Source organism: Sturnira hondurensis, unplaced genomic scaffold (genome assembly GCF_014824575.4).
Source record: "Sturnira hondurensis isolate 20B ecotype Veracruz unplaced genomic scaffold, ASM1482457v3 Scaffold0013299, whole genome shotgun sequence".
In the NCBI taxonomy this organism is placed as follows: Eukaryota; Metazoa; Chordata; class Mammalia; order Chiroptera; family Phyllostomidae; genus Sturnira; species Sturnira hondurensis.
This window is the reverse complement of record NW_028085930.1, coordinates 8,314,096-8,337,714: the sequence shown is the minus strand read 5'-3', so window position 1 is coordinate 8,337,714 and position 23,619 is coordinate 8,314,096. Positions and strand designations below refer to the sequence as shown.

At 41.6% G+C, this 23,619-nt stretch overlaps 1 protein-coding gene across 8 annotated transcripts in view; it reads right to left on the bottom strand.

Annotated features, from left to right (window-relative positions):
• Nucleotides 1-393: 393 nt before the first annotated feature.
• Nucleotides 394-23,619, bottom strand: part of PIK3R4 (phosphoinositide-3-kinase regulatory subunit 4) — a 68,675-nt gene continuing 45,449 nt past the window's right edge. For 7 of the 8 annotated variants that reach the window (XM_037061309.1, XM_037061306.1, XM_037061300.1 and 4 more), the window contains 9 exons: nucleotides 23,409-23,619; nucleotides 20,972-21,137; nucleotides 11,246-11,410; nucleotides 7,686-7,897; nucleotides 5,904-6,035; nucleotides 3,027-3,127; nucleotides 2,130-2,218; nucleotides 1,714-1,822; nucleotides 394-946 (listed from right to left, as the gene is read on the bottom strand). In XM_037061309.1, coding sequence (XP_036917204.1) covers nucleotides 776-946; nucleotides 1,714-1,822; nucleotides 2,130-2,218; nucleotides 3,027-3,127; nucleotides 5,904-6,035; nucleotides 7,686-7,897; nucleotides 11,246-11,410; nucleotides 20,972-21,137; nucleotides 23,409-23,619 — 1,356 coding nt within the window. In that variant the 3' untranslated portion in view covers nucleotides 394-775. The remainder of the gene's footprint in view (nucleotides 947-1,713; nucleotides 1,823-2,129; nucleotides 2,219-3,026; nucleotides 3,128-5,903; nucleotides 6,036-7,685; nucleotides 7,898-11,245; nucleotides 11,411-20,971; nucleotides 21,138-23,408) is intronic. The other variant, XM_037061308.1, reaches the window with a different exon arrangement.

Genomic DNA, 23,619 nt, shown 5'->3' with positions numbered 1-23,619 from the left:
AAATATACAGTTTGGCACGTTAACAGCTTAATGCTTTTATTTTTTTTCTTTCTCATGCATTTAATAAATAATCTACACTGGATAAAAGCAAGCTGTTGGGCCAAGTTTTAGAATTTACAGCAGAGCCTACAAGAAAACAGTAATGATGGCTAAGAGGAGGCGCCCCTCTGACGCTGATACGTCAGTTCTGTGGGACTGAGTAACTTACAAGGCGGACCATAAAACGCCCAGGAAGAGCACGATGCTGACAGTTCGGAGACTGGAGGGGAAGGCCTAGTGCTGTCACTGATTCTTTGTGACACCGGGTCCTTCTCTTCAAGACAAATGCTGCCAGGTTTACTCCTCTGCCCAAGTTTACTGTTAAAATCACCACCAGAAACAAATCAGAACCCCTCAAGATGCTCGAATGCAGTTTATTGGCTGCTTTGAATACCGTTTTAATAGCAAAAATGTGTTAACATAGATAATAGATTATAACCATCTTTTCTCAATACAAAGTAAACTGAGATGTAAGTCTTAGCATTTTAAATTCTTCACCTCTGTGATATATACAATGAACAGTCCAAGAAATCTGGCTGAATCTCAGAGTTATGCATAAGTGTACTAGTCAATGCAACTTCTTTAACTACCTTGAGTGGGATTTATTTTACTGTGAAACATTAATATAGAGACAATTTTGAAAAGTAAGCCAAGGGATCAATTCTCACTTTTTTTCTCTAAATATACCTTTTCTCTTGAGTTACTGTTTATACAAATTATACAAGTCACTGGGTTCTCATTTCCACACCTTAACGATCCCATCCCTGGAAGCAGTTACAATGAAGCCCTGGGTTGTCTGGAACGTGGCAACGTCTGTGATGATGTCGTGATGTCTCACAGGCAGAGACTCGGGGCCCCTCCGTGGGGTGTCATCACTCGGTCCCACCTTCCGCTTATTCTGAATTTCCTAGTTCATGGTTAAAAGTCAAGGAGAAAGCCAGACATTAAAAGCCTGTACGACATTCTACCTCTCGTAAGTACTCTTGCTTTTGGGGTATCCTGGATGTTGTTGGAGCTAACAGCTCTTGGTGAAGTAGCCATTCTTTCACAGACACACTGAGCAAAAGGAATACAAAGAGTCCAATGTGACACTCCAGGCCTCCAGTCATTAGATTCTGTGACGAGCCACTTACAAATGTGGGAAACTTAGAAACAGGCTAATCTGTGCATATTACCTTTTGTCGAAAGCATGTATTAAGAGGTATAAATGACCAGAATGTGGACATGAATACAGATTGGAGGGTTAGCATTTCTAAAGCTCATTATCATCTGTTGTGAGGAAGCGTGCTCTCGTGTACTGATTGGCACTTACTCAGACCCAGGCACTTTCAGATATGCTACCTCATGTAAAGTGTGTGTCTGACTCAGGGACATGAGTTTTAGAGTGCCGAGAGCCAGATGTGAATCTCAGCTTGGCCGCTTACTAGCTGGATGAGTTTCAGCAAAATAACTTTACAAGGAAGCACCTTTAGGGACTGAGCAAGGTACAAAGTGCTTACTTCAAGCGTTATACTTACATGTGCACTTTTGATGTTTATTGTACTTTTAAAAATTCAAAGAAGTCAAGAGAAAAAATAAACATTTCTTCAAGTTTAAGAAATACCACTCCTTAGTTTAACCAAGCCATGTTCATGCCTGCAAAAGTGGAACCACAAGAAAAAAGACCACGTGTACCTGGACGACCTCGGTGCCTTCGATGATTTTCCTGTAGTAGGACACAGACGGAGAACTAGTGCTTCCCGCGACAATGTATGACCTCTCTGGGTACACCAAGTCCCAGAACCTGGGGGACAGGACACAGACGGTGATACTCTCTGAGGGGGACGGGAAGGAACCAGTGATCACTGGCTTCCATTTACCAGTGTGCAGCTTATTTTCTTTCGCATTAGGAAAAGAGGTTTTTCTAGAACAGCATAAAATTAGTCACAAATGAAGTACTAACAGCGGTCCTGGCAAGACTGGATGACTTTAAACATTACATTATTGCTAATGTGAAAAATCAGTACCACCAGTGTCAATGGCAGTATCCACCCGCATTCACCATCCTCCTTTTAATTGCCGCACAAAGGGTTCTTTACCAGACACCATACCTTATTTTCATGTCTGAGCCGGCTGTGAGCAGGATAGGGTTCCCATCTGCAGGACTACAGTAGATACCATGAACACTGTGAGGAGAAGGCTTCAAAGAAAGAAATGAGTCAAATAAAAGGCACCAGTGTATTCCACGGTGCCATTTCGGACCATTCATGGTCCAATTGTCAGTGGCTTTATAGGCACCTAGTTAACAAAAGAAAGGAGAGACTAATCATGTATATCCTAAAAATGTCTTTCCTTGGGACTTTAAAATGTCTTTCCTTGGGACTTTAAAATGCATTTGCTTTGTATTCCAAATAAAGAGGCAAAGACTATTCAGCTTCCTAAAAGTTTCTACTTTGGATGAAGAGGACCCCAACAAGAGGAGACAAAAAAATCGTTCCTACGTTTCTTGGCAAATGACAATTACCATATTTTCCAGACTATAAGATGCACTCCCCCAGCCCCCAAATTTGGGAGGAATAATGGTTGTTAATGCTGCTGTTGAGTTTACATTTACATTGGTGAAATACTCTGTTATTTTACCACATTTTTTGCTTCAAAAAATTTTTTTTCCTACTTTCTTCCTCTAAAACCTAGATGCATCTTACGGTCCAAAATATGCGGTAAAAACAAAAGTGCATACAAGAGTATCACATTCCTTTTTTTAATGATCTAAACATCAGCCTGGGGCTCTAACGAGACATGACGAATGCAATGGAACTAGCAACCAAACCTGCCACGAGCAGACACCGGTCGGCCTAAGGAAACAGCAAGCTCCCGGCAGCCATGGCCTCCTCATACTTATTGAGAACATAACCAAAAAGCCCAGCAGACATCACGTTTGGTAAATGTCTGAAGGGAGATGGGATGTGAGAAACTTTACTGGCTTTTATAATAAAAATGAGTCAAACCTGTAACTCAGAAAGCGGCGGTGCGCTGCTGGCCCAGAGGGTGAATCTTCTGTCGCCGGTCTCCATGTCCCACATTGACACCTCGTTGTTGCCCTGAACAGCTGCGGGGGACAAAGGCCGGAGCCCACGCTCAGGTGAGAACTCTGCACTCACATCTTGGCAGATAATCCAGGTCAGCTTATACCCACTTCTACTTTCTCCAACCCTGCAAGAAATGCTCACGGGTACTTTCAAATAACATGTGACCCCGTCGCACTACACTGGAGTGCAAAAAAAAAAAGATGTTTTTCATAGCCCACCAGTAAGTCTCTACTGGTGTCTAAGTGGAAAGTGAAATCATAAATGGTCTTCCCTCAAGGAATCTATAGTCTAGAAGTAGAGAAAACATATAAGGTATAAGACAGCGAAAGCAAAAGGGAGAACGACAAAGCTCCACCTGAACTCAAGAAAGGAAAAGATCACATCCAATGGGTAAGGGTCCAGGCTGCCTCATGGAGATGTTTGCACCAGGGCTGAAGGAACGAGTCAAGCTGGACAGACACAGGGGGCAGACAGGTAGAGCACTTCAAGCAGAAAGAACAGAATAAGCAAAAACCAAAAATCTCTACATGTTTTGGGGGAGCATGGGTAGTAGCTGGTGTGACTGAAGCACATCTTCACAAGGAGGAGTGGGAGATGAAGGCAGAAAGAGGAAGGAAGAGCGAAGGCAGATTACAGAAAAGGAAGCTGCAGGCCTAAAAGAGACAGACGTTATTCCTAGTTTTGAACATGGGGAGGGACAATACCCAATACCCCAGGCTTCATTCATATTAATCGAACCACCTACATTTACTAGGAGACAGTCATTGTCCTAGGCACTGAAGAAAAAAAAAGGCAAACAATTCCCAATAATTTTGTTTCATGGCGTTTACATACCAGTGGGGACAACAAACCAAAAACATGCAAAGGCTGTGAAGGAGAAACATGCCTTTCATCCAAGGAAAGAGCCAGGAGGCCGGCCCCGCTGGGGCAGACTGAGCGGGGAGGTGAGCAGAACGGGGGCAGCGGTGCCGCCACATGCACTGGCCACTCTAAGGCTGACCCACGTGAACCACATCAACAGGCTCCTAGCTTCTAGATGATTCTGGCCTGTAGTAAGCTAACTGACCCCCCGCCCCCTGCCCAAATAACCAAGTCCTCATCTCTAGAGCCTATGGATGTGACTTTCCAGATGTGACCAAGGACCTTAAGATGGAAAAGAGGGGTTTATCCTGGATGGTCCAAGTGAGCCCTGAATGCAAACAAAAGTGTCCTCACAAGAGGGAGGCGGATGTGAGAGCAGCAAGAGGAGATCTGCCGACGAAGCCCGATGCTATGGTGCTAGTTTAGAGGGTGGCAGAGGGGGTCCTGAGCCCTGGCTCACAGCTTGAGGAGGAGGAAAGGGCAAAGGAATGGATCCTCCCCTAGACCCTCCACAGGGAACGTGGCCCTACCACCACCTGGATTTCAGTCCAGCCAAACTTATTTCAAACTTCTGGCCTCCAAAAATCCAGTACTGTTAGAGAATAAACTTGTGTTAGGCTACCAAGTGTGTGGGAATTTGCTACAGAAGTCACGTGAAACTAACATAGTCCTATGGCGGCCCCAATGAGAGATCCAGGGATGGATGAAAGTCAAGTCAGTTTCCCCTCATTGCAGAATCACTGCTTGTCCCACAGTGGGCTTCTCTACTCAAGTTCCACATCCCAGTCACCACCCCTCCGGCCTTTCTACTGCTGGCTGATCTGCTGGTACTAGCCCTGTTTTGCTGCACGATCTTTTATGATGCCCGGCACCCACACCTTTGAAATAGTTCCTTTGAAAACAAATCCTCCTCAAACGATCCTTCCTTGGGTATACCATCTGTTTCCTGTTGGAACCCTGACTTTATCAAGGTCTCAAAGGGGCAGATCTCAAAGCCTCTGGGCCACAGGGAGGAGTTTGCCTGTTACTTAGAATGAGAAGCCACTGGAAAGTTCTGAGCAGAAGACAGAACAGTCTTAAGAGGTAAGGATGCTACATGAATAGGAATGAAAGATTATGGTGGTTTGGACTAGGCAGAGAGTGATGGAGACAGTAAAAAGTGGTCAGATTCTGAACATATTTTAAGATAGGATATAGACGACTGCTGATGGACCAGAAGTGGGTTAAGAAAGAAGAATCACGCAGAACATAAGGATGCCCTCTGAGCACCTAGCATTAAAGAGCTGCCGCTTCCCGAGATGGACTGTGTGTGTGAGGAGGGACCTAGATTCGTGAGGACCATGGAGGAAACCTAAGACTAACTCAACCTATATTTAGCAAGCACTAATTCTGCCCCAGGCTATGTGCCTGATATGTGTTATCCCAAAGTCTTACAACTCTGCTAGGTAAATATTTTAAACCACATTTTGCAGATAATAAAAGTGAGTTTCAAAGACTTGCCTAAGAATCTGTACAAGAAAATCTGAATGCACAATGAGGGGAGGGAAAGGAAAGGAAGCTTGACAGAAACAACACAGAAACAGATAAAAAAGAAATGGCAACTGACAAGGATGCATCAAGGTCTCTAAGATTTATAGGAAGACGGTGGCAGCTTTAAAAAAATATGGATATAAGAGAGAGAAACAAATGAAGGGGAAAGAAAGGGCGGCAGACAGGAACAGAACGTGATGTGGTGACTGATTCGATCACTTTGAGACATAGTAACTATGAACTGACATATCAATGGCAGAAACTTCCATAATCAAAACAGAACAAAATCAAACACTCTGTTCATATGTAAAGTACAAATGCTAATAAGGACGTGATTCTTGGCAATAGGGCATTATGCACTAAGAAAATCTCCCAACAGCTGAAAGCCAGCCGGGGTGAATTTACCTGCAATCACCCAGGACTGATACAGTGGGTGCATTGAGAGGCGCCTGATTCGAGCCCTGGAAGGATGACAGTGACTGGAAATTGGCAACTGGAACCTCATATCCCAACATGCCATGGTACCACTGCTTGTACCTTAAAGGGAAAAAAAGGCAAAAAAAAATTACCATCTAATAGGTAAAGCATATTAAGCTACATTGATACAAATAGTAAAAAGTATTAGCTCTGTAAGAAGCTGAAAGACTTGGTTCTCAAAAAGGTGTCTCCCAGTTTCAAGTGGCACCTTTAATTATTAAATAACAAAGAGATAAAGTACTTATCCCAATACTACTAAAGAAGTGTCTAGAAGTGTCTAACAAATGTTAAATTGAAAATGAATAATTCATTAATTACTGGCACTGTCACATATTGCCAAAGGCACCCACAAAAAAAGAAACCCCACAAAATCTAGAGAAAATAAATGGAATTTGATGCTCAAAATGTTCAGAAGCTCTACATAATCAGAGATGTTTTACTGGCATTCAATGATCATTTTACCAACCCCGAAGTGGCAGCTATCCCCAGATTCAATCATTTCCACGGGCCCTTTTCTATACCACACTCTGGGTATAGGTACAGGTGTCCAATCACAGCAGAAACTGGAGTGAGTCCCTGCACATCTGCCCATGACAACTCGAATCCCACAGAAGGAATGCCCCCACCCCAGAGGATGTCCACCCTACTGCTCAGCAGCAAGTCCTGACAGAGGCCCAGAGCGTGTTCCTGTGTTGGCCTCCAGTGCCAGTGGAGAGACTGGGGGTGGGAAAAGACAAAAGCGGCAGTAGGGTCCCTCTGTTTGTCACCCCAGCCCACTCTAGGACAATGGCTCAGATAGCCACAGGTGCTATTGGCTGCCCTCCTCACAGCTGGTCAGGGTGCCTGAGAACCATCACTGCCTTTTGCTAATATGCTAAGTGGTAACATCCACTCTTCTAGGCCTCGCATTACACCTCCTTATACCTGTGCAGTTTATTCACACAAAAGGCAAAAAGCAGTGCCTTCCGTATACGCTCTATAAAAATAAAAGGCAGATATTTCACAATCACAAGTGCAAGTTAGGGAACCTAAAAACCAAATTTAAGCACTCTTCTGAAAAAGACTGGCAAGTGGGGAAAAAAATAAGATGTACCTTCTCAAGAAGCAGGTTCAAAGCCCTGTGGGGGAGCAACTGTAAAACTAAAACAGAGGAAAGAAGCAAGCAAGTTCACATGGTAAACCTCCAGCCTTTGAGGAAAAGGAGGAAGGAAGGAATAACAAGACAAGAAAACCACCATTTGGCTCACCTCCTGTCCTAGGCCCAGGGATAGACGCTTTCCCTCATTAAACCCTATTAAACCCTCACAGCAGCCCTTGGAAGGACTGCCGGTTTGAAGATGAGGACACTGAAACTCAGGAGGTGAGCAGTGCCTGAGGTCGCTGGGATGGAAAGCGAGTCAGCCTACACGGAAACACTCATCCCTAAACTGAGCCTGCTGCTTCCCTGACAGAATGAGAGAACGCCAGCAAACTGATCACTACCATGAGCATAAAGAGGCTCTTTTAAGAACAAAGAGAGAAAGGAAATTGTTTTATGCATTGCGATACTAATTTCACTCTTCCAAATCTGTCTTATAATGAATAAAACCTAAATTGCGAATGAGTATAACATAATAGTTACGAAGAAAAAGGAAGAAAACTTTCACAAAGAGGCAATCCCAGACATTAATGGCATTCAAACCTTGGCCAAGGGTTTGAGAATAAGCGTACCAATGCAGAGCCAGCACTGGTAGATGTCCACCGCGAAGGAGGTTATGAGGCCCGACTTCAGGTCGTGCTTCAACGTCCACGCGTTGCTTGAAGACCTGAGGTCCCAGCCAACCAGAGAGCCATTCACGGTAGCGTAGGCCAGGACAGACTGCGCTCCCGAGTTGAAGTGGTGCATATCCACAACACAGCCGTCCTCCTTCTGGTCCAGAATTCTAAACAATACACGAAAGGCACACACTGTTCCAGTCACAGAAAACATGCCACTGGTCTCCGTTAAGATTAATTTATCATCTAGTCATGGTCAAGAAATAAAACTCTGTGGTCCAACAGCACAATGATAGAGAAGGCATTTTTTAAATTATTTTAACCCTGGCTGGTATGGCTCACTGGTTTGAGCGTGGACCTGCAAAACAAAGGTTGCAGGTTTGATTCCCAGTGAGGGCACATGCCTGGGGAACGGGCCAGGTCCCCAGTGCGGGGCTCAGGAGAAGCACCACACATTGATGTTTCTCTCCCTCTCCTCCTCCTTCCTTTCTCCTCCCTCTAAAAAATATAAATAAAATCTTTTTAAAAATGATTTTAAACTTACGGAACAGATGCAAAATAGTATGCCAAGTAACTCTACACCCTTCACCCAGCTCCCCTGTTGGAATACCTTACAAAACCACAGACTTTTTATCAAAACTAAGAAATGAACGTTGATAAAACACTAATACAACAGATATCAGGATTTCCTCAGCTTTCCACTTGTGTCCTTTAGTGGTGCCAGGATCCAAACCAAAATACCATGTGGGATTTAGTTGTCATGTCTGCTCAGTCCACTCCAGTCTGACAGCTCCTCAGTCCTTCACTTTATTTCACGGCCTTGTAGAAGACGACTAGTGGGTTATGCTACAGAATGTCCCTCAGCGTGGGTCTGCCTCCCACGTTCTCACAAATAGACTGAGTTTATGCCTACGGGGAAGGAGACCACAGAAGTGACATGCCCTTCTCGGGGCACATATGAGGGAGTACCGATGTTAATTAGTATGTACTACTGGTGATGCTAACCTTAACCGTTTGTGCAAGGTGCTGTCTGCCTGGATTCTCCACTGCAACTTGCTGTCCTCCCATTTATAACTACTCCACGTTCAAGAGAAATGCCAGTGGTGACAATTTCTCTCACGCCTTCTACACCTATAGGTTAGAATTCTTCTGTAAGGAGGTGTCACTGCTACGTTAACTTATTTGTTTATTTACTTAGTTATATCAGTATGGAATCATGGATATTTATATTATTCTTTGAGGTAAAACCAGTACTACTGATTTTCTAAATTTAGATATAGTGAGATTCACTTTCTGTGAATCTGTACCTATCCTATGCAAACAGAAAAATTTTAGTAGGAAACGCGAATAGACATTTACCCTCTACCACAGAACCGCAGGGAACAGCCTCACCCCCCAAATCATCCTGTGCGGCCCCTTTGGAATCGGCCCCACCCCAGCCTGTGGTGACTTGCTGATCTACTTTCCTCTATAAGTTTATGTTTTCCAGAATTCCATATAACTGGAAATATAAAATATATAGCATTTTAGGTCTGACTTCTTGCATTAAAACAAAAAGGATTTTAAGGTTCATTGATGTTGTTGCTTGAGTCAATAGTTTACTCCTTTTTATTACTGGTAATAAAAGTAACAAAATAACAATGATTCCTTTTTATTCCTTTTTATGTATTAGTCTGTTATATGGATATAACTGTTTTTAAGCTCAGGCATTATTAAACGAAAAAGAATATCAGACTTACTGGCCAGCCTCCTTTATCAATACATACCATGCTTTTGCACACACTGATTTAGTTTTATCTCTGCAAACACTAATTTAGTTTTATCTCTTAGATCAAGAGTCAGCAAATATTTTCTGTAAAGAGTCAGACAGTAAATATTTTAGGCTTTGCAAGTCACATACATCTCAATTACATGTTCTTTATTCTTTTTAACAACCTTTGAAAATCCTTAGTTTATGGGCCATACTGAAAGCTTAGTTTGCTGATCCATCTTAGATAATTATATCCACAATATTCTAATATTCATATTCATGAGAATTCTCACATTCATATTCTACTATGAACTATATCCCCCTAAAGCAATGATGAAAGTCCGAATGCCAAATACAGTGTGAAATGGTGTCACCAACTCTGGTCACTGAGAGACACGACCACAGCCGACCGGACTGGATGAGGGAAACAGAAAAGGAACCCTGGTTGTGGGGCACATGCCTCGGCGGGCAGGTGCCACCCACACCTGCTGGCATGGCCTCCCGACCAAGGTGGCCAGCATGCGCCTGCGGAGTGACTGGCACCCAGGCACAGATGAGCGTGTCCGTGTGCGTGTCCTGCCAGCACCCAACATGTTTTGCCAATAGCTCTTTATTAATTTACATGGAACTCAATACATAGCCCGCTGTATACTGCTGTACATTGCCACCCTCGGCTGAAACAATTTTAAAGAAAACTGGCAGATAATGCTTTTAGTTAAAGGCCGTATACAATATGTCCCGGATAAAAGCTGCCCAAGTCTCTTCAGTGAATGGGTCAAAAATAACACATTTTTAATTGAAAAGGCAAAACAAGTAAACATACAAACAAACAATGAAAACCTTGGTGATCCAACAAACATCTCTTTCTGCCTCAGTTATGCCAATGGCCTTGACTTATCATCCACTTAACTATACGCATCTGCTCATTCTGCTTTCCTCCCATGGGGTCTATGGCCTCTGCCTGCCATGCCTGACTTTGCTGCTAGCTTACGTCTGGTCTCATCTCCTCCAGGCCTTCTTTCCTATTCCCGAAAAGCTGTCTCCGCCTCCCTGTGACAGGGCGCATTATCACACTGCACTGAAATCATCTGTTCACTGGTCTTTCTCCCACTAGACTGTAGTTCCTTAGAGAGCAGAACGTGTTATTTGTCTTTGGAATCCTGTGTGTAGCAGCATACTGGTCAGCTGAAAAATCATTCTGCTTTATCTTTAAATGTCCTGCCTTGTTAGTGTTTAATCTGTAGGCAACTGCGTAAGTAAGCGATGAAAGAGATTTTCAAGTAAAATTAGCCAGTATTTTGTTTTTAAATGATAAGCTAATCATCTGGAGAAAGTACACCCCATGTTCCCACAAACTTCAGGGGTTTTAATGCCAAGTGACAAACTGCTGAAAACATCTGAGTTTTCTTTAATGAAGAACATTCATATTCTCTAAATCAGTCAGCCAGAGTTCTGCTTTTACTTGAGACAGAAACTGTAACTGATAATTAGATTATTCAGACACATTCCAGACTGGGATGAGCCCCAAGTTCAAAGTTGTTGTTCTGATCTTTTGACAAACTGGCAGAAAATAAAACATGCAGACATAGTTTTCTAAAACTAACTGCATGTGGTAGATTTGAGTTGGAAACACAGCTTGTTTCACATGCTTAAAAAAAAGAAGTGCAATGCAATAAGCTCTAAATTGATTCAAACTACATTGGAGAGGGAGGATTAAATTACCTAGAACACTAAATGCAGTTCAAAAAACCCAAAAGACAGATACCTGCTTTGTAGAGGATGGATTTTAGGAGACTTGGGCAGCTTAGAAGCCTCAATTCCAAGAAGCTGCACAGCGCCGTTGTCAGATGCTACGGCCAAGTAGTGAGAACCCTGGCAGAATGTGAGGGTCTTGACGCGTCCTCCAATTCGGCTATACGTAAGAATAGATCTGCACAAAAGGAAAGTAAGATTGCACTTCTGAAAGGCCACAGGAGTATTATTATTGCTGTTTAAAATAAACATCCACATGAGATTAACAAAAAAATTACTACTTTGAGGTCCATTACATCTCCTTGACCTCATAACAAAAACAAAACCCCCCTTAACAGCATTGCCACAAAATTGCCTTTTCTTCTGGTATTTTCCATCCCCCATCTTCACACACGTCTCTCCCATCACAGGAAGGCTGTCCCTCCTCCTCTCCAACTGGAGCTCCCATACTCGTGGTCCTGATCCAGTTCTCCCTCCACTCCTGCAGTACTTTACACCCTCCTCACATTCCCTTCGTGACTCTGAGCCCTCAGATGCAGCCTGGCACAGCAGCGAAACCACTGGCATGGAAGCAAGGGAGCGAAGAGCTGAGTCCACCACTGCCTACCTACTATATGATCTTGGTCAAGCCACTTAACCTCCTTTGTGTATCTGTTTACTCATCTACAAAACAAGGACTACCCAGTTACCTAACTGGGACATAGTGAAACTCAAGCTATCAAACATTCATAAATGCTAAATATCATGGTAATATTCAGTCTCTGCCACAGACATGCTGACCTCTCAAGCTGTCCTCCTTCCTTATATTCACTGCCAAAGTTGTGAACATCTGACTCACACAGGGTTGCTTCCATTACTACCAACTCCCTCCTTCATTACCAGGCACTGAGGTTGCAGACTCACCCTTCTAAGGAGCCAAACTCTAAAAGGTCACAAGCCCCTAATCACCAAATTTATTAATCTCTATATTTTGTAATTGATTTCACTTTACTATACAAATTAGCACATATGAAATATACAAAAGTAACTGAAATACAAAATATAGAAAAGTAAAAACAATTACAATTCTACCGCCCAGAGAAAAACACTTAACATTTTGTTATACATCCTTTCCAATAGTGTTCTCTAAATATTATAACATAACATGCAGAGAGCACCATTTTAACTCTGCATATTTGCTTTTTAAATACAAAATTTGCATTTTATATTTTTTATTAATTATGTCTCTCTAGTTTACTTTTTATTATCAGCTTTGCTGAGATACAATTCACATACCATAAAGTACAACTTTCAAAGTGTGTAATTCAGTAATTTTTAGTATATTAACAGAACTCTGCATAGATCAGTATCTAATTCCAGAATATTTTCATCATTCCTAAGAAACACCAAAAGAAAGCCACCTCACACCCACTAGCATTCACTCCCTCCCCCCCTCAAATTTTCTATGAATTTGCCTATTTTTAATATTTCACATAGCCCTGGCTGGTATAGCTCAGTGGATTGAGCACGGGCCTGTGAAACAAAGGGTTGCTGGTTCGATTCCCAGTCAGGGCACATGCCTGGGTTGCAGGCCAGGTCCCTGGTGGGGGACACATGAGAGGCAACCACACATTGATGTTTCTCTCCCTCTCTCCTTCCCTTCCCCTCTCTCTAAAAATAAATAAATAAAATAAAAAAATATTTCACATAAATATAATCATGCATTATGTGGCCTTTTATGGTTTTATTTTTTAAGATTTTATTTATTTTTAGAGAGGGGGGAAGGGAGGGGGAAGAAAGGGAAAGTAACATTGATGTGAGAGAAAAATTGATCAGTTGCCTCTTGCACATGCCCAGGCAGGGGCCAAATGTGCAATCCAGGCATGTGCCCTGGTGGGGAATTGAACCTGCAACCTTTTGCTTTGCAGGATGGTGTCCAACCAACTGACCCACACTGGTCAGGGCCATTATGTGGCCTTTTATATCTGGCTTCTTTCATTTAGACTAATGTTTTCAAAGATTCATCCATTCTTTTTATGGCCAAATTATTATTCCTTTGTATGGATATATCACATTTTGTTTATCTATTCATCAGCTGATGAACATTTGTGTAGCTTCCACTTTTACCTACTATGAATAATGCTATATAAACATAATGTTTATATATAAACATTTATATATAAATCTTCGTATGGATATATTTCTCAAACCAGTACCTACAAAGGCTCACCAGTTTGGCAGACAAATAAAGACAGCCAGGGACAGGTAATGGGAGAGACAAATGCCAGTATGCTCAGTCTCTCTCATTTGTTCTCATTCTCTCTCCCCCCTCTTCCCTACCCCCTTCTCTTTCCAGTATATCTGTTCCCTGCTCCCTCCTCTGTATTATTTTAGCATATAAATTACATATTTACATAAACTCATGAAGTCTTATAATTTTTCTCTATAGGTCATCTTTTAAATTAGACAGCAGGTAAAAATAGTTGCAAAAAATAATTTATACTGAATTTGTTATACCTATAGCAGTGCTGTTTATTTCTTCACGTGGATTCAAGGTGCTATCTTGTGTCCTGTCCTTACCGCACAAACTCCTTTTAGAAAAAAACTGATAGCAATAAATGCTGTTTTATTTACCTTGGAATGTCTTCATTTCTTTCTCTCTTTTTCTGGATAAAGAAAAGTTGACAGTTTTTTTCTTTCAATACTTGGAATATACAATCCCACTGATGTCCAGTTTCCACCAGTACTGATGAAGTGTCAGCAGTTAACCTTATTGAAGATCTTTTATATATGATGAATCACTTTTCTCTCGTTGCTTTCAAGATTGTCTTTCAACGGTTTGCTTTTCATGTGTCTGGTGTGTTTCTCTTTGATTTTTATCCTACATGGATTTCACTGAGCTTCTCAGATATGCAGATTACTATTTTCCATCAATCCTAGGGAGCTGTAAGCCATATTTCTTCAAATAGTCTTTCTGTCCCTTTTTCTCTTTCTTTGCCTTTTGGGATCCCTATTACATGTATGTTGGTACACTTGATAGTGTTCCAGAGGTCTTTGAGGCAGTGTTCATCTTTCCTAATTCTTTTTTAATCTTTGTACCTCTGACTAGATAATGTCAACTAATCTATCTTGAAGTTCTAGTTATTTTTCCTGCCAGCAGAAATCTTCTATGAAGACTCTTGAGTGAATTTTTCATTTCGGTTATACTTTTCAACTCCAGATTTCCTTTATCATTTCTGTCTCCTCATGGATATTGTCTATTTGGTGAGACATTTTTCTCACACTTTCAATTCCTAATACAAGGTTTCTTTTACTTCTTTGAACATATTTTAATAGCTAATTTAAATTCTTTATGTAGTAAACCGAATGTCTGGGATGACGAGATACAGTTTCTACTGACTGCCTTTTTTCTGTGTACAGGCCATACTTTTCTTTTTGCTTTGCTTATAAATTTTTTGTTCAAAACTGGACATTTTAATTAACATGTATCAACTTTGGAAATAAAATGCCAATGCTGTTGCAATTTATTTTGTGACTTCCCTGTACTATATATTGCCTGTATTCTTTCTAATGTGTGGCCTCTGAAGTCTTTGTTCAGACAGCTTAGTTGTCAGCTACTGACTGGACAACTTTTTGGCCATAAAAAGAATTTGGCCATAAAAAGAATGAATGAACCTTTGAAAACAAATGTCCCGTGGATGGAGTTTTTCTCAAAAAACGCACCTTGAACTGAGTGTTCCTTTGTGGAGTCTCTGTGTCTGTGCTGTGGCACGACTTGAACAATGGCGTTCACAACTCTGCCTTACCCCTCACTTCCTGCTTGCATAGAGTCTCAAGATAACCGCAGGTGAGGATTCAGGGTCTTCTCGGTTCTTTCTCAGGCACGTGCACAACTCTGCATGTGCAAGTGGCCTTACAGACAACCATGAATAATACATCAATATTTTCAAAGGCGCCCATGCATTTCATCCCCTCGTTCTTCCCTTTAGATTTTTTTGTGAGCCTCTTGTTAGCGACAACTGGTAACGCCACCTCACGCAGATACAATGTTAAATGAAGAGCACTGATAATTAGCAGATTATTTGATAATTAGCAGGACATTTGATAATTTCAACAAATGTCCCGTGGATGGAGTTTTTCTCAAAAAACAAGGCACAGGTCAGATCAAAAAAGATATACCTGGAAAATGGAGGTTTTCAGCCAGCTGTTGGAAAGGTCAAATAGTGACAATTCCTTGGAAATGGGACTTTCGGGGACTTCCAAGGACTTATAACCCCTTGAGTAGCTACTAAACTGCTTGTTCTTATGCCAACTGTAGTTGTGGGACTGTTAGTTTTCAAAAGCTACTGCAGAGGGGATAAAATTTAGGACCACATGACTTGCTGTTCTGAGAACCAGCTATTTTCCTTAAATAACACTCTGGATTGATGCAGAACTGTGGTTACTTTACAGACTTCTGAAAAAGTTGGTGTTGGTAGTTTTTGCCAGTGTATTCATTGTTTGTTCTGGAGGAGAGTTTTAGAAGCCCTTACTGTAATTGCCAAAACAGAAACATGCTCTTAAACCTATTTTTATATTTCGTATCAGAAAATTTATTTCCACAATATCAGTTTTATACTTGCATAGTAACTTATTTGTCCAATTTCACTCCTACTGCTAAACCTGCAGTTTGCCTCTAATTTTCCACTATTATAAATTAAGACGATCTCAACAGCCTTAAAACTAAATCTCTGAGTTTGTTCTTAGTTATTTCCTTAGATATGGCCTCATAAAGGCTCATGATACACACTTTCAAAAGGCCCTCAGGGAAGACGAGTGCATCAACCACGTCCCCCCAGAGGCCCTGCACGAGCATGCTCAAAGCTGCACTAGGTCTTCATGCTGCCTGGCTTTTTGACTGTATTACAGAGCTCCCTCCAAGTCCTTTCCTTGTAACTCTCTCTTTGTTGCAGTCTAATGTAACGGAAATGGCTGCTTCTCTCTCCTTTTCTAACCCCTCTTTTCCCATTCTCCAAGTTCAATTTCCAAAGACTCAGATCTCAGGCCTTCGCAGGTCTTTATAACCCTCTGTACTCCCTTTTTTCCACAGTAGTCATACAACACAAAAACTTCACCTTTAAGCAGTACCAGTGACTCTAAAATATGTAGCCCTAAAACTGACCACTTTCTTGCACACCCCTCAATTATTTCAATTCTTCATTGGGGCCAAAACTCCAGTGAAATATTTTACCATCAAATTCAGTAAGTACCAAATGCACCAATCTCCCTAAAGCTGAGAAGCAAAATGAGTCAAAAACCAAGTCAGAAGAAACATATATGGAAAATATAATCTAGAATACAATAAACTATTAAGTTGAAAAATCTATGTGAAAGTTAAATAGCAATTTTTCAAGAAGCAGTCTTTACGGGGCAAACTAACAGTATAACTCAAAACAAAGAAGAAAATGGCAGAGCCGAGATCCAGGTGACTTAAATCACCAACCGTAATTCAATTAGAATATTATGAGTGGGAACTGGGTAGTCAGTTGGCCAACATAACACATGAGGGAAAGCCTCAGCAGTCAGAAGGTACCAGTAACGTTTCCCAAGGAAACACAGTTTTACTGCTCTATCCCAGCCACCTGCTGTTTCCCACTTGGTTCTGGCAATAATAATGGCCTCCTCCCCCCTCATCAGTTCATGAAGGCATGTGATAAAAGCAACACATTCTGTTCCCTTCCCCTCTTCCCCACCCTGGACGTGGAACAAAGCACCTTCAAGCCAAGGTCTATTGCACTGAACAGCGAGAACAGGTGTGAATGGCAAATCAAGAGAGCAGATGCATCCGGGGAAACTCAATCTGCTAATCATCATGCAACTTCAACTGTACAGTCAGCTAAGTCACCACATTTCCTCGGAACGCGCTGTCTGAAATGTGACACTCTGATACCACTGTGTAAAATATGACGCTGGCTCTGTGATAAAAGTCCTTTGGGAATTACCAAGTGAGGTTGTGCACAGCTAACAGTGGATTCCATGCTCTTACTTGAGAGGTTTACTCACGTCAATTAAATTTATCCTCCTAAATAAAAGATACAATGAATGCAAATGGTGATGACAATAACAAAGACCATTTGGGAAGTAATTATCAGAAGAGATGTTTAAAATACTTTTAAAAACGCTCATCATCGTGAGGAAAATATTTTTTAACGGCTAGAAGGGAGGGAGGAGGCAGGGACTGTCGGTGGAGGAGCAGGGGTGGAACTCTGCTGCGATGCTTTCGTTCTGCACCTGCAGAGCAGTTTACGTCGCAGGGGGTACTTGTTAAACCCACGGAGCGCTCCCCTTAAGATCCATGTGCTTCCGAACATGACACTGCGCCCCAGTTTAACGATGCGCATGCTGGGTTTTAGGGGAGGTGTACTAATGTCTACACCTTACTTCGAAATACATTTTAAAAAGATGAATTGGTAGGAAATTATAAATCATGGAATCTGTGTGACAAGTCTACAGATGCTCACTGTGAGTTTCAACTTTTCGTATAGGTTTGAAAATTTCATAATAAAATGCTGGAAAAAATTGCTACACAGAACCAGGATTCTTTTAACGTCTTCTGACCAATAACGTGTTCTGACCAATGCAATGCCAAAAGAGAATGAATGTGGAAACAATAATTAATCATGATAAAATACAGAGCTCTTAAAAAAAACAAATTAACAGCATAAAACTGTATTTGACTAGTAAGGAGTAACTCTTAGTTATCAAAGTTATTTGATTATTTTGTGCTAAATTATGGCCAATGAAATGATAACAAGAAAAGCACCAGAGATTTTCCACATCATTTTGGGTACATGAGATTCCATTTTAATTTCTACTGGTTTTCTTTTCAGACCCAGACCGAACTAGGCACAGAATATCAATGTGGCAAAGTTGATGGAAATAGGGGAACTGGGGGAATAGCTGGGGTGGCCAACAGACTATCGTGTAAAGACATAACTATAAAGTAGTAGAAATCTAACATACTTCTTATAATCACACTTACCAAAATCACATCATGTAACTGGCAATGGAAAAAAATACAATAAAAAATTAAGCTATTATCAAACAAGCAACAGCTAGCTTCAGTGAGCCACAAGCCCTTATACCTCTTGCTGAGTGGCCCCAGGCCTGGCACAAATAGCAGCCATCTCAGACTGCTTTATAGCCCAGGCAGGGTGGCCCCAGGCAGAATGCATGTGGGAGCTGACCTTGGCCTACACCACCCAAGAAACCCCAGAACCTGCACACCCAGCGGACAGCTATAGACCACGTCAGAGCACCACCACCCTGGCCCCACACAGCTGATTCTCCATGGAGGGGGGAGGTTGGTGGTCAGTGGTCACAATCAGTCCTTGCAACTGACTGGCCTGGGTAAATCCCTCCCACTGGCCTGCCAAGAGCAGTCAACGCCCAACTACTAGAAGAGGGTGTACACAGCCAACATTAAGGGCACACCTTGAGTACCCAGTTTGCGTGACAGGGGAGGCTGTGCCACTGGGCCCTACAGGACACCTACTATGCTAGGCCACGCTACCAAGACAGGGAGTCATAGTAGCTCTACCTAATACATAGGAGAAAACACAGAGAGGCCACCAAAATGAGGAGGCAAACATGGCCCAAATGAAGGAACAGATCAAAACTCCAGCAAAACAACTGAACAATATGGAAATAAGCAATCTCTCAGAAGCAGAGTTCAAAACACTGGTTATACTGATGCTCAAGGAACTTAGTGAGGACCTCAACAGCATAAAGATCCAGGCAGAAATGAAGGATACACTAATTGAAATAAAGAACAATTTACAGGGAAACAACAGGAGAGTGGATGAAGCCAAGAATCAAATCAATGATTTGGAACATAAGCAAAAAACAACTGCTCAGAACAACAGGAAAAAAAAAAGAATCCAAAAAAATGAGAAGAGCGTAAGCAGTCTCTGAGACAACTTTACAGAGATCCAACATTTGCATCATAGGTGTGTCAGACGGAGAAGAGAAAGACCTAGAAATTAGAAATCTATTTGAAAAAATGAAAGAAAATTTCCCTTTGGTGAAGGAAATAGACATGCAAGTCCAGGAAGCAGAGTCCGAAATGAGATGGATGCAAAGAGACCCACTCCAAGACACGCAATTAAAATTCCAAAAGTTAAAAATAGAGTATCTTAAAAGCAGCAAGAGAAAAGAAATTAGTTATCTACAGGGGAGTTTCCGTAAGACTGCTAGGTGATTTCTCAAAAGAAACTTTGCAGGCTAGAAGGGATTGGCCAGAAATATTGAAAATCACGAGAAGCAGGGACCTACAGCCAAGAATGCTCTACCCAGCAAAACTATCGCTGAGAATCAGAGGGCAGATACAGACCTTCCCAGATTAAGAAAAAACTAAAGCAGTTCATCATCACTAAACCATTATTATATGAAATGTTAAGGGACTTATTTAAGAAAAAGATCAAAACTATGAACAATAAAATGGCAATAAATATATATCACTAATTGAATCTAAAAAATAAACTAAGCAAATATGAAGAACAGAGACAGAATCATGAATACAGAGTGCATTTTGATGGTTGCCCGATGGGACAAGGTGTCAGGGAATGGGTGAAGAGGCAAGTGGATTAAGAAGTACCAATAGGTGTACTTCTTAATCCATGGGGATGTAAAGTACAGTGTAGGAAAGGGAGTAGCCAAAGGACTTAATACACATGACCCATGGGCATGAATGATGGTGTAAGGATTGCCTGAGGGAATGGGGGGTCCTGGGTGGAGGGGGTCAAGGGTGGAAAAATTGGGACAATTGGAATAGCATAATCAATAAAATGTGATTTTTAAAAAAGAAAAAATAAACTATTAAATAATAACAGGGGGAAAAAGCACATCATGCATATTTAAAGATTTTGGTATTTCAAGCCATAAATTATCTCCACTTCGACCCTAACGGTGAAGTAATGGTGATATGTGGTTTCCTTGTCTAGTTAGCCATTCCACCATTTTTTTACTTTTCTCTTGTTCATACTCCATCTAATCCACTCAACAAATCAGGCTGGCTCCACTATCAAAGTATACCCAAAATCTGATCATTTCCCAATACCCCCAGCCCTTGCTTGAATTACTGTAAAGGCCTAACAGCTTCTGTCCAGTCCCTCTTCAGTCTACTCTCAACAATCTAATTCAGATCATGTCTCTCCTCTGCTTGGAACCCTCCTCAGACCCCTCACTGCCCTCAGAGTCAAAGCCAAAGTCCTTTACAGCAGCCTACAAGGCCCTATATAACCTGGCTCTTCCTGTTCCTCCCTCTCGTCACTCTGCTCCAGCCACACAGACCTTCCCGCTGTTCCTCAAACATGCTACACATCTTCCTGCCTCAGGGCCTTTGAAGCCCTGTTTCCTCTGCCTGGAATGCTTTTCCCCAAGATATCCACATGGTTCTCTTCTTCACCTGTTTCAGGCCTTTCCTCAAATGACAGTCTCTGTGAGGTATTCTCTTACCAACCTACTTAAAATTCCACCCTACCACACCCCTACTGCATTCCCTCTCTTTCCTGCTGTACTTTTCTCCATAACATTTTGCCATCTAACACTGTATGTTTTACTTATACTGTTTATTTTCCATCACCTGCCACATAAAAGATATCTCTGTCCAATTATCATTGCTATATCCCTGGCACCTAAGACAACGCCTATCACACACGATGTGAACAACCAGTAACGTGTTAACCTAATGAAAGAATGGACTCTCCACAGCATATTTCACCTGGTAGTAGTCGTCTTCCCCTCCATCTTTTGGCTGTTCCAGATTTTCACTGTACCATCATTTGAACACGTTGCAAAGAGGGAGTGTTCATCAGAGACTCGAATTCGATTCACAGCAGACTTGTGTTCATGAAGATGTGCAACCAGCAGCCCTTTAGGACGCCACCCTGAGAAAAAGCAAAGGAGTGTATCTTTATAAATACAGTCTTTCCCTCCCGGCTTCTGTAACCAACAACCAGCATGAGAATAAAGATAAGAATTAAATAAAAAATACCAACAGGCAGCCAGCACAGAGTGGTTTACTGGATCACGACAGATACGATTATCTACCAGGACAACCAAGACAGCAATTAAGTGTTGCTCAAATAGCTTTAGAAAGACCCGAGTCCTTCTCTAGTGTTTGAGGAGGCCCAACAGTCACTTGCTACCCAGGAAAAAACTGACTACTTGCTCAGTAGCAGGAGGTAACGACTGTCCCGACCTAGAGAAAACTGGATGCTCAGAAAACAGCCTGGGCCTGAAAGTCTCAAGGACCCAGATCCGCCGTACCAGCAATGTCTGGCCTGAGGGTACTTACTCAAACTCCATGAGCTTCAAGTTCCTCCAATGTAAAATGAGGGACATATTACTTAAGCCAAAGGGTCACCACAATAAATGAGAGGAATAAAGAGTCTAACATTGTCCCAGGCCCATGGTAAACACCCAAGGCTGATTTCCTCTCTGCCGGCAATCATTTATTCTATAGTACCAACATGTTAATATAAATGGTATTATAAATTACAGCCTCAGAATGCCCATGGATTTTCTAGTACTTTATGAGTCACACACCCTTCTGTTTTATTATACATTTTTGTGTATGATTAATTTCCTCAAGTAAATAATAAATTCCCTGAAGCCAAGAGACCGTATCTTATCCATTCTGAATCATTCACAATATCCAGCACATAACTGTCTTTAAGGTCTGATAAATAAAATTTTATATTAAGTATAACATTTAATATTTCATATTAATCAGTTTTAAAACAAAACAGAAGGCTATGCTGAAGACCATACCATATTAGGAGTTAGTGCTGTGCCTAATTAAGTAATCATAATGTCATTTTAGGATGAAATTATTTTTTTACCAAGAAAAATAAACCAATACTACTTCCAAACCTGGCTTACTGTGAGATAAAAAATACAATGTTTCCCACTGGATTTATAGCCCACATGTTTGGGAAGAACAGCTGCATGTGATTTTTAGGGAGGATATGCTGGATTTAAAAATGATCAGAAACACTTTGTCATGAAGTCTAGATCATCTCCCAGGCTGGGCTGAACATTTCCCTCTAGAGAAAATCAATTTCACACAACCACTCAAGTGTGGAAAGAAAAAAATTAAGAGCCCCACAGGTGCTGCACAATTCTTGAACCACAAAACTTGACACCTTTTCTGTGATTACTATATAAAATGCATAGCTCCACTTACGTAAAATGCCACTTAAAAAAGACAGATTCTATCATAAAATAAAATAGATAGTTCACAGTCAACTTTTTTTTAAAGCAGGATTGGTAAATAATACTGACCTATATTACAGAAACAACTTAAATATTCAAGAATATTTATTTTGATAAGAAAATTTCTATGACCTGACATGCCACTTACTACTTAACAATGTTTTCTAAATCTTTAAATAGTTTTGTCTTCACACGCATTCTCCCTGAGTTCACAACAGAAGCCTATGGAAATGCACATAATTTTTAAATCTGTACACATAAGCACATTATGCATTTCCCCTGTTTTCAAGATGAATTTTTCTTATTAACATCTGTATGTAGAAACTCATTAAAATGTTTTCCACAACCTGCCCATCCAATACCAAAGCCCAGCTGCACCACGTCAAACCGGGCAGGTCCGTCAACACAGCCGAGCCACGTCTCCATCTCCAACATCTCTCAATTTCTTCTACATCCTCTCAGAATATAGGAGTGTTTCCCCCAAATCTTAATGTGGATAATTGTTGAATGGGAGGGATATTGGTGATACCATTCCCTTTTCAAAGCATCCACAATTTTCTCATTGTTTTTACCATTTTTGAAAAGGAAGTTATGATGTTAACCCCTTCGGATGTTAACAGTTGAGGTTTACCCCAAGAACCCTGATGACACCCACTGAGAAGCAGCATGACATGAAGCAGGCAGGCGGACCCTGACGTGACAGGTGAGGACAGTGGACCACAGACAGGCCACCATAGTAAGTGGTCTCATAAAGCAGACACTACAAGTTGTCCCTACAGCTAAGAAGATCCAAACTCCACAAATAATGACGTTTTCTACTAGGCTTCCAAAGCAACGGTTTGTTCTTACTCCCTCTGCCTGGCAGTTAACTATCAGTGCCCGGAATAGATTCCAGGCTTCGGCAGGGGCCGAGATCCAGCTCCGCAGCCGTGGCACGTTACCGGGTGGTGGTGGTTTACTCTCCCACTCGGCGTTTTCCATCATCTGCTTGGCGATCCTCTCAGCATTACACTGCTCCCGCTTTTGCTGGATGAGCTGCTGCAGCTCAGTTTTACACGTTGTGATCCGAATCTGGTAGGTGGACGGGAGCATTGTGCTACTTAAAACCTGTATTGCTGGTTTTCTACTTTGGACATTTGTCACTTCTGGAAC